Source organism: Scaptodrosophila lebanonensis, unplaced genomic scaffold (assembly GCF_003285725.1).
Source record: "Scaptodrosophila lebanonensis strain 11010-0011.00,11010-0021.00 unplaced genomic scaffold, SlebRS2 tig00001410-arrow-pilon, whole genome shotgun sequence".
Lineage (NCBI taxonomy): Eukaryota > Metazoa > Arthropoda > Insecta > Diptera > Drosophilidae > Scaptodrosophila > Scaptodrosophila lebanonensis.
Window position 1 is genome coordinate 5,868,990 of NW_022060738.1, and position 11,461 is coordinate 5,880,450.

The 11,461-nt window shown below is 36.9% G+C and overlaps 2 protein-coding genes across 2 annotated transcripts; one reads left to right on the forward strand and one right to left on the reverse strand.

Annotated features, from left to right (window-relative positions):
• The first annotated feature begins 115 nt into the window (after positions 1 to 115).
• Positions 116 to 2,047, forward strand: LOC115630769 (putative phosphatidate phosphatase). Its single transcript, XM_030527424.1, has 3 exons — positions 116 to 165; positions 241 to 1,072; positions 2,024 to 2,047. Exons 1-3 carry the CDS (start codon positions 116 to 118, stop codon positions 2,045 to 2,047), a joined length of 906 nt encoding a protein of 301 aa, XP_030383284.1.
• Positions 2,048 to 2,629: 582 nt separating this feature from the next.
• On the reverse strand, positions 2,630 to 3,576 carry LOC115630717. Its single transcript, XM_030527369.1, has 2 exons — positions 3,475 to 3,576; positions 2,630 to 3,398 (listed from the first exon to the last, which is right to left on the reverse strand). Exons 1-2 carry the CDS (start codon positions 3,551 to 3,553, stop codon positions 2,818 to 2,820), a joined length of 660 nt encoding a protein of 219 aa, XP_030383229.1. The 5' UTR covers positions 3,554 to 3,576; the 3' UTR covers positions 2,630 to 2,817.
• Between the last annotated feature and the right edge of the window lie 7,885 nt (positions 3,577 to 11,461).

An 11,461-nucleotide genomic window follows, 5' to 3' on the forward strand; every position in this document is an offset into this window, starting at 1 on the left:
AGTCATATCTAATTTATTATTAGTTAGTTAAATTTTTTTTTAATGTTTTTCAAAAACGAATCTAGGTTTTAAGTAGGTATAGGGCTTATAACAGTTGCGATCGCTTGACTATAGCATGGCATTCAAGTTCTTGTTTGGATTACCACCACACGAAAAGCATACTAAGTAAGTGGGTTCTAAAAATACAACTTTTTCATTTCCGAAGCATAATATTTTGTATATATTATGTGGCACGCTCAGTAATCACTTGAGCACGAAAGTGTTCAGTTCCCTTTCAATGGACGTGAAACTAAATTTGAAGTTTAAGGGCAACTGGCAGTTTATTCGCCTGCTGCTTGATATATTGCTGTTGGCCGCGCTACTGGGATGTGTTAGAAAATTTTTTAAGTACTGGAAAAAGATCGTTCCTGGAAAACCACGTGGTTTCTTTTGTAATGACGAATCATTAATGTATCCGTATGTGGAGGTATCGATGGACGCTTCGGTATTCATAGTGGCCTTGTCCCTGCCACTGATCGTGTTCGTGCTGATCGAGTTTTGCAAATGGTGGGGAGAACAAGGTTCCGAATGCAAAATCCGTTGGTCACATTTTTGGCCTCTCTACAATGCTGTGCGCTATTTCCTATTTGGATTCGAAGCACAGTCGTTGCTCACCAAAATGGCCAAGGCAACATTGGGTCGATTGCGACCTCATTTCTTTGCCCTCTGCCAGCCTACCTTTGGCGAAAGGAATGCTACGTGTGAGAATGAGCGGAACCAAACGATCTGGGCGTATCACACAGACTACACCTGTGCACCGCGCACGCCGATTGAAGTCAGCTCATCATTTTTCAGTGGACACGCCGCTCGGGCTTTCTACGGTCTCGTCTTTTTGGCACTCTATTTGCAATTGCAGAGTGCCAAGGAGAGGAAATTAATGTTCTTAACCAATACTCTACTGAGGTCATTGGGTCAACTGCTCTGTCTTATGTTTGCACTTGTCTCCTCCTATCTGCGTGTTGTGGAGCATCATCATCACTGGTCGGATGTAGTTGCAGGTTCATTGGTGGGATCGGCCGTAGCCTATTTTCTGGTAAGAGCAATGGCGACTGAAGCAAAAGCAGAGGAGCAGCGACAGAAACGAAGGCTACCTCCAATAGAAGATGAACTCGTCAGTATCCCACTAAGAAAAGTTTCTTTAGAGCTACCGTGATTGTAATTCCTCCAAAGAGAATCAATCAAAATATCAACATTCTTCAATCACTTAAATAGTATATGTATCAAGGGTGTAGGCAGCTTTTACTAAAGGGGGGGTTTTTGTAAAATAAACATTCTTCTTCAAAAATCATTGTATAAAAGTTTATTACTTACTCTATTCTAATATATAATTCTCATATCTAAATTGTTCATTATGTGTTATAATTGCATGAAAATAAAGAGATATCAGCAAAAAATTGTTTAATTTGGGTTATGGATTTTGGGTTAAGTATATTATTTTTATTTGCATTGCCCTGATAAGCATTCCTTTAGGTCGCTACTAGAAGAGCTTCTTATAGGCATACTGAAAGAAAGGAGATCAAAAATATAATTGCTGACCGAATACCTCTTTGGCAAATGAAAGATGGCATGAACATCTCTTGCTAATTTGTATTTGTTGCGAATGGAGGGAACCGAGCGTGCTTTCATTTAAATCGGTTGAATCTGGTGAAAATATCTTAAAGTTCGATTTTCCAGTGCCATAGACTTTTGTATTAAGTACTATAAGTTGGGTAATGTTTCAACGTTCCTCATTCCAATTGGAATGTTATATATAATGATTAATCATATAGCCTTCTTCCCATGCATCAGTTCACACCTTTAAGCAGCGCGAATGCTGTCGAAACATTGCTTTAAAAGAACAAAGGGTGCAGCTCTTGGAGTATTAGGATTTCGTTTTAAAGGAGCTCAACTAACTGATCGTCTGAATGGCGCGTTCGAATTTCCAAATATTGCACCGTTCATAATCTATATTCGCATTCATTAATACCTCATATTGCGTTAACAGATCCGAAACGCTAAATCGACTTAAGGCCTTTCGTCATCCGCCCTTATATATGTGTATTAGGAGTGGAGAACTATCAATAGCTGGAGCCATCTATAGTCGACGATAGTAATTTCACAACCATCGATAGCTGACGATAGTGATATCGATAGTCGGCTATAGTGAACGGGACCACAGTAACATACAATTTGGTTTGTAAAGTTAAAGTTTAAACTTGTTTACATTTTAAACAAGAAAATAGGTCTTTCATCTAAAAAATCATATAATGCATGCTGAATTTTGATCTCCGTTGCCGGTTTTTCTAATTATCAATTTTTTTCACATACGCCAGAAATAAACGCGCGGTGATGTCAAAACCGAACTATCGATGGTAGGTCGGACACTATCCAAAGTATGTGGGTACTATCGATGGGAGATCGATAGTACAATCGATAGTTCTCCACCTGTAATGTGTATATGTGTCGCTTAGGAGCACAACTGCCTTGTGTTTGAGTGTATTCCAAATACGCTATAATATTATTATTTAGTGTTTCCGTCTTGGTTTCTTACATATGTATACTTATAATTCTAAACAAAACCTGTATTAGAGACTTAAATGTAATTCCTACTGTTTAGATTTCAATAATATGTAATTTTAAGCATATTACATTGTACCTTAAAATTGCAAACTTATGACCTAAGAAATGTACTATAATTATAAAATAATGGCTATCTTGCAACTTTTGACGTGAATGTGAACTAATCAATGCCTACTGAACTTACAAGTATACAAGTGTACGGGTATATCTAAATATATCTCACACGACTGCACGTCTATGCAATCTGAGATCAATGGCATCTCTTTCATGAAAATCTCGATCAGTATACATAATTTCATAGTTAGGATGAATATCTCTTAGGGGACCACGATACTGATAGGTATCTAAGAACAGATTACAAAACTTTTCAAGTACTGTGTAAGCATCGAACTTTGTTTCCATTTCGAAAAGAATATTATTTTCGTCCGACTTGGCTTGCAATATGCTATAAACCAAGCCAGAGAGCTGCAGTTTAGATGTCAAAATATCAATCACATAGTCCACGGCGTTTGATACTTCCTCTGTGCTATTTCGAACTAACAAAAGACGCCCATGGGAAAAGGGGCCATGCTCTTTATAAAAACTACACTTCTTCAATTGCTCCTCGGCACTCACATGAGTATTTAATTGAGTTGGAAATGCTGTCGTGTTTTGTGATATTGTCGATATATTGTGTTTGTTTCTTCTATTCGATTCCGTTGCTGAATGATGATAATCCCAAATCGGCAGCGTATAATCTTCATTCTCATCGTCCGATGGAAACACAAAGTCATGACTATAAACACGTTTGGTCCGCGGCCCTGTTCAAACCGGAACAATGTATTAGAATTCGCCTTCACAAGATATGTAACGCTTTCACAATGACAACATACTTACACACTACTGGCTTGCAATTGGAAATTCCAATGATTAATCCGACCGTGCATACATATATGAGTAAGCTCGTTTTTAACATTTTTCTATTTGTTTATTCTCCCGCGTGTAAACAAAGACTGATAGTCGTATATGCAGACGAGACGATCTTATATTCGTTATCTATAGCGAGCTTTAAAGTTCTTCAAAGCTTCAAGCCGCTGTCTCTCTGTGGGTCTTTTTTCCGAAGCTTTCTCAAAGTTGGGCAAAACACATGCCAAATCGCATTCTGATAAAGAGTACTTGCACCGTGGGTCAGAAATAATATCATCGGCATCACATCACGATCGAGAAATTCGTTAAAAAGCTGGTTGTTTTTTTATTTTTATGAAAATATTTAATCTTTTTCATACGCCTATAATTATCGAAGGCTTTTGAAAAGCCACAAAACAGTTTCTGCTTTTAAAAATGTGACGAGCAATTTTCCCATTTTCCGCTTAGATCGCTTTTTATCCAATAGTTTGAAGTGGCGTTTTATTTTTTTTATTTGCAGTAAAAATCAAATAATACGAAAAGCATAGTTCGCGTAACTGGTTTTTTGATCTATACTAATATTATGAAGAGGAAAGATTTCATTGTTTGTTTGTTTGGATTGAATAGGCTCCGAAACTGCTGGACGGATTTGAAGGATTCTTTCACTGTTGGGATGCTACACCATCCCCGATCAACATAGCCTATATTATATTAGCAAAAATTATAGGGATCCTTACTAAAACGCCAAGATATAAAAAAATTACCTAAAAAAATCCAGAACACGATTTTACGCTATCTATCAACAAGTCCCAAGGCCAAACCTTCGAATTAGTAGGAATCGACCTACGAAAGGAATGTGTTAATCATGGCCAACTGAATGTTAGACTATCGCAGGTCGGAGGTTCTGAAAATCAATTTATTTGGCTGCCATAATATTAAATAACATCAAAAATAAAAAACAATAAAAATAATTTATATTAGTGAGGAATTGCGAAGAGATCCGTTTCATCATCAACAACCTCCACTAACTACTCGAGAAAATCATAAACAATGGGTTCATGGGCGTAGCCAGGATTTAGTCCAGGGGGGCAAGATTTATTTGGCCGATTTTTTACTATCAAATTATTTCCACTATACAAAAAACACATGAAAAATATGGAAAAATAGGGAAAAAAAAAGTTCATAATAATGAAAATGTGAAATTTCGAATGCAATAAAATGTAAAAAAAAACTTGGTAAAAAATAAGAAGATTTGTGATCGTGGAACTAATATAAATTTGGTCCCGTGCGACATCGAGAGTGTACAATTTAAGAATTTGAAATTATGTTTTCTTACATAAATGATAAATTTTTATATACTCGTATATACAAGTACATACTTTAAAATGATTGAAATCTAGATGAATAACACCGGCTGCGAAAAAATAAAGTGGCGTTCAAACGGTTAGAAAAATATGTAATTTTTCTAATGGGTGGTGCTCTCAGTTTGAAAATCAATTTATAGTATCAACTCCAGTTAATTTACTAAAAATAAGCATAAATATAATGGGAGCAGTATCTGGGGTCGGGGCAGTTATCAAAAGAACGTTATGGCAGATAAAGAAATCTAAAATCATTTTGTTTCGACAGTTCAGAACTGAAACTGCATTTTCTGAACTGTTATACCAAAACTATTTTTAAGAGACAATAATGCACAACGTCTTAAAATTAGTCGCCTTAATATATATTGCCTCAGGTTTCGATAAAATCAGCGAACTGTTGGCCGGAAAAACAACTTATTTGCCCCGTTTGTCCCGTTGCCCAAAATCAACCTTAGCACTAAATATAGGGCTAGTAAAGAGTTAAAAGTTGAGCATATTAACACAATATTTTCATGCCCATATATATATAGGTATATATTCTCAACATTATATCTTCATAGCAATCTAGCTGATAAATTAACCGTAGCCATAAAATGGATGTATTTTTTCGTGATTTTTGTACAATGCGGCACAAATTCAAATTTGTCTGCAACATTTTTGATCCGTTCAGAATCTAGAGGGGGGCAGCTGCCCGCTTTGCACCCCCCTCGCTACGGCCATGAATGGGTTAAAACTAATGTGTTGAAAATTAAAATATGGTCGACTTCAATTTGAGCCCGCAGATAAAAACTCTTTACCACTGTGAGGATGCATTTGTTTTATAAAATTACATACGAATATTCTAGTGAGTACATATGTATGTATGTATGTATGTACATATGTATAAACATATGTACTTATAAACAGGCGCGTAGTCATGTGCACTGCTATTGTTTTTCGCAGCTTTCGAGCAAAGTAGGATTTGCCGTCTGCAGTAGACACGACAACGACAACGACAACGTCGACCTTTTGACATGGCATCGTACGCCCTATGCGATGGGCAGCCTACGCCTCAGTCTCGTGCAGCGTGGCCTTTGAATTGCAGCTCCCGCCCCTCAGCGAAGAGGCCTCCAGTCCCGGGTTCAGCTTTCCTAGTCAGCTCCAGTCGGGCAGACGACATTTGGCTTGTGCTATCGCTGCTGCCATTAGTGAGATTAAAACTATAACGCCGCACGCTGTGTGACCAAAGTGAAAGAAACTGGCGCAAAGCATTGTTTTAGCCACGAACAATGGGAGACTCTCTCATAATGACGCAATGCGTACATTGTGCTTCGTAGGACAATTGTCAGCGGGCCAAAATGCAGAGCAATGTAAATACGTATAGGATAGTATAGAAGTATAGTAGTATACGGAAAAAATAAGATAAATCGTACTATATAAACATCCATGGCAGCACAGTTGACACAGATGTGTGCTAGGTAGGAAGGCGCAGAGAGGCACATAAATTGCAATTTGTTGTCTCTAATGTGGCTTTGATGCGTTGGCATCTATTCATGCAACTTGCTGTAAAACATCGTTCAATTTATATCAAATTGCAAACTCTATTTCCATGCCCAGACTAACTCACTAACAATAGGCAGCCAGTCGAAGCATTCGTAGCCACAAAACCGAACTGTCAGGCAAGCCAACAGTGATGCAGGACCAGACCAGACCAGACAAGTCCGCCCAGTCAGCCCAGCCAGCCCAGCGAGCCAAGCTAATTGACAACTGCATGTCGCTTTAATTGACAGTTGAAATGCATAATCCCATTGCAATGAGTACGTTTTGGATATCTGTAATTTGTATAATGTCTCATTAGCCTAATTAAACAGCGCTTCAGCGGCAGAAACGTTCTCTGTGGGAGTTCGGGAAATGGAGAGCCGCGTCCTTTTCAATCGCCTGCATAAGCCAGCAATACTTATTTAAATTGTTTAAAGTATGTAACGAAGATTTGCGGCTAATTAAGCACCTTTACCGTACATATTCTCCTTGCTAAATCACAACACCAACTTCTACAACTTCTACTTCTGACTGAATTGCAATTCTTTTTTGCGTATTTTTCAAGCTGTGGAGCTGTTGACAACGAAGATTATCCTTACTCCAAGCCCATAGGAAAGACAGATGGCTTATTCATTTCATATTTTGTGCTTGCGAGCTCGGTGACGAATGTAATTAATACAATTTCACTTTTCCTTTGAAAATAAAAAAAAATATATATATATGCATGCATTGAATTGTCTCAAAACTTTGCGCATAAAATATTCCGTAAAACTTAATAAATCCTTTCACAAACTTCTTTTGCAGGAATTATTCGAGTGATATTATTAAGATAAAATTAATTAATAAACACCTTTCTTTTTCAATAATTTGTAAACTAAGTATATCTCTACATTAATTAATTACTACTATTAAGCCTTTCTTTACTTCAGTATGTTTTTTTTTTACAAATTTAATAATTAATGAACATTGATTTGTTGATTTTGTCAAACAAATACGAAATTTGAGTTTTCTTGTCTCAGTCCATATTTTATCACCAATATCTCATTAAACAGAATTTGTAATAAAATTGAAATTGTGTGATTTGGTATAAGACATACTAATGAAATGGTTTTTTATGATTTGAATTATTATTCTGTGGGAAATTGAACTAAATTTCTAATAAGATATTTGAGAGAGTTACTGAAACAGTTCCATTTTTATGCACACTTAACCAAAGTTCCATAATTTGTGAATAATTGCGACAAGCTTTATTCCCCAAAACCGGAGACATTTTGGTAAAGGTCGTCAAATAGAAAGCCCACATTATTATTTAATTATTTATTTATTATTACTTCCTAGTGCGACAAGAAAGGTTCTTATAAATTAATGCACTAGTCAGAAAAATGTAATTTCCTTAGATAATAAAATGAGAAGTAATTTGATTACCCTACTTAACCTATTGTCATTAGATACATTTTATTTATTCGTGAATTAAAATTAATGTTATGTTTTTTTCCCATGAGATTATTTCGACTTAAATGCAGCAATTTCGTTAAACAAAAGCTACAGCAAAATATCAAGGTGAGAACACAATATATTTTACCAGGTACGAAATTTCGATCCATGGCTTTTAATTTATTCAAATTAGCCAACCACCAATACGGCAAGTCTTGGGGGTTCCTTGAAGGAGAAAGCAAAAGAGTCAACAATGATTTCCGACTCAATGTTTATTGTATGAAAACACCGTCGATCGCGTATTATAGGTACATACGTGTATGCATATAAACAGCTTTAAAAATTGAGGTCCAAAGGGTATGTTTGTTTCAATCACTATTCCTATCACTTCTTCTCCAGACTAGCTAAGTCTATGATTCCGGAATGGTTTTTGTTTGAAAATTTTGTTTAATTATTACAATACCAGTTTTTAAAGAAGACAGCTTGGCAGTTCTTAAGTTTTATCCCAATGTATATCTATTGTCATTGATTCTAAGGAAAAGAATTTAATCAAATGGCTAAAACTCAGCAAATCTCCTTTTCCATTTACGTACAGACTTACCTACACATACACGAATATGTAAGTAGTATAGTATGTGCATTCACATATACTTCTATAGCTTAGTAGTAGCTTATTTCAAATTTATGTGCCTTTCATGCACTCTGGTAGTTTGTGTAGTATAATAAAAGCTTTGTTGCCTTTGTACGAGTACATCCAGCTTCTCTAGGGGCCTGTGTATGTTCGTTCATAAATAAATACAAGAACTCTAAGTAGAGTTAGAAGTGAATTTGTCCTATCGTACTCGTAGCTTACTTGGCTAGAGAGTTTTCAGATTTATTGCGTTTGCAATATTTGTTTCGTATTGAATTAGATAAGAAGGTATTTTATTTATAGTGGCGCGAACAGCGAATACTTTAACCAAAACACCTCTTAAGTCTGTAAGCAGGAATTCATCTAATTAGCCTATTTTTATCATAAATGGAATCTGAATACACAAATAGGAAAAATAATTTGCTCAATTTTTATGCCGCACCGAAGTCGTAACAACTAATCATGTCTGTTTATGAACCGCATTACGTTTTTGAGCTTCAGCATCAAGTTCAAATAAAGACGATGGCATACACAAAACATAATTGGCCATAACTAATTAATTTTAATTTTTACTTCTTACATTTTCCGGGTCTGCCATCGCCTTCCTTCAACGGCGCCAAGTTCTTTGAAGAGCTTCAGAAGCGCCTGCCAAGTGACTGAATGGCGCCTTTATTGTGGCAACTTTTTGAAGGGTAATGAGAGGTGGAATCGGAATGCTCGGTTACAAATTTCTCGGTTTACTTTGTTGTGGTTGCTGTGCCAGTTTGTCATTTATGTGTTTCCAGCTTGTTTAAATTGTGTTTTTGTACTGACGTCAAATTAGATTACGTTTTTTTACCTGCACCGGCTGCCTTTGCGCTTCAAATTGAATTTGGTTTGTAATATAATACAGACAACACTGTCACTAAAAAATGAGAAGTGACAATTAATTTAAAAATATTTTAATAGTTAATGCTGCAAAATATCAATCAAGAAACTTGTAGTAGGATTGATGTTCAAGGGTAAATCAAAATGAATACATTATCGGCATTTTTTGGTTAAACTTGTGCCACGAAAAAGGCTCGTTTTTAAAACAGTAGCCCGATTAACTGTAATAAGGTATAGTTGACTAAACATTATAATATTATTAGAAATGCCTACGGGTATTATTTTCTTCTTTTTCTCATAAAAGGGACTATATTTTGAACCTGACAATGGCAATGGTTTCACACAAAAAAACTGTACCCCTGCTAAATGAATCAGTGTTATAATTAAGTGTGAAGATTAATCGCAATATTTGAAAGAGTTGGAAGCAATCGAGACAGAAAGTTTTCACTTGGTTACAATAGGACTTTTTTTTTCAAGGGAAAAATACGGTTAATTTCCCCATTCCTTGAGTAGTACCTACTTGCAATCTGTGTAAATTTTACATTTGCTATTTGGGATAAATATTTTTGAGCGACAGTGTACTTGGGTAGAATTTGCGCTTAGTTTGTTGCCAGCCACATTTTATGGCCTATAAGCAATGAGCAACTTTTTTGCATTCAACAAGGGGGAAAAAAGGGGGGAAAAGAAGTGGAAAATTCAAAAAATAAAATAAAAAGACCAAAAGGCACTCGTCGCATCTCAAGTCCAAGCTTTGGCGCTGGGCCCGTACCGCGTTTCAATAAATGACGATGCTGAGCAAATACTTTCATCAAATAATACGGCAGAGCTGCACCCACCAAGAGAGAAGAGCCCATGAGCACACAAAATTGGTTGTTGGCTGTTGGCTGTTGGTTGTTGGCCCGCTTGCCAGCGTGCCAGAAAGTGGGCCATTGTGCATTTGTTTGCTCGACAATATGGTTCTAGCAATTTTATTAAATTCTTACAAAGGTTTCGTAGAGCAGAAAAGGCAATAAAAATCATTTTACAAAGTCAAACAACAATAAAAATTAAACTTTACCGCCAACACAATGAGCAGAATAAGAGCACAAGAAAGACAGTGGGAGAGCGAGAGAGAGAGAGTGAGACGGAGGGAGGGGATGGAAGAGGAGAAAGCGCAAACGAAGGAGTCGCAGAACACAAGCGAAGCGTTAAAAGGCAAAAGCAAAGTACATACAATAAAATAAAATAATAAATATAAATAACGCATAGAATGCGAAATGTGAGTGAAGCAAAAGTTTTGAAATTAAATCTGAAATCTGACATCGTCGTTGCAGTCAATGTATGTATGCTTGTACATCCTTCATACATATATGTATACATACATATGTATTTTATACATACATACATAAATACATACGTATGTTTGCAGAAGTCAAAAGTCATGCGAGGCTGTTGTCAAAGCGTCCGCCAGAACGCACACACAATCAACCAAACAACCAAACAACCAACCAACCAACCAACCCACCAACATACAACATACAACTCCAACACCCACACACTTTGAAAGCGAACTGCGATTTATTATGTCATGCCTCGTCAGGCAGCATCCTGCATCATAAATCAATTCATTTGAAGATGAGCATGAGCTTGAACACGAGCATTGGCAATGACAACAAAAACAACAACAACAACAAGCATAGTGTGGCGAATTTAATTACATTTAAGCGATGGAGGCCAAAAAAGGCTGCAACCGCCTTAAATTGAAAACATCAGTGAAAAGCGCTCCTCCACATCCACTCAAACGCTCTCGAAGCAAAGGCAGCAGGCCACATGATTTTCCTTTCGCTCACTCATTCAGTGGTTTCGTTCGGCCAAATAATTCCATTCTATTCACTTCGATTCGCCTCTCGATGCAATAATGCTAAGTGCTCGTCGGCTTGCGGAATTCGAATGACTTGACTTTGTCAGGGCAAATGTCGAAAGAAAATGCCTGGCTGGCTGGCTGGCTGGCTGGCTGGCTGGCTGGCTGGCTGGCTGGCTGGCTGGCTGGATGGCTGGATGGTTGGCAACTCACTTTTGTTGTTACCCGTAGCTGTAGCTGACAACGATTTTATAATGTTGATGGATTAGTCTTTGGGGTTAGCACATTGTGCATACTCACAGCATGCCCACATAAGTCCTTATTATA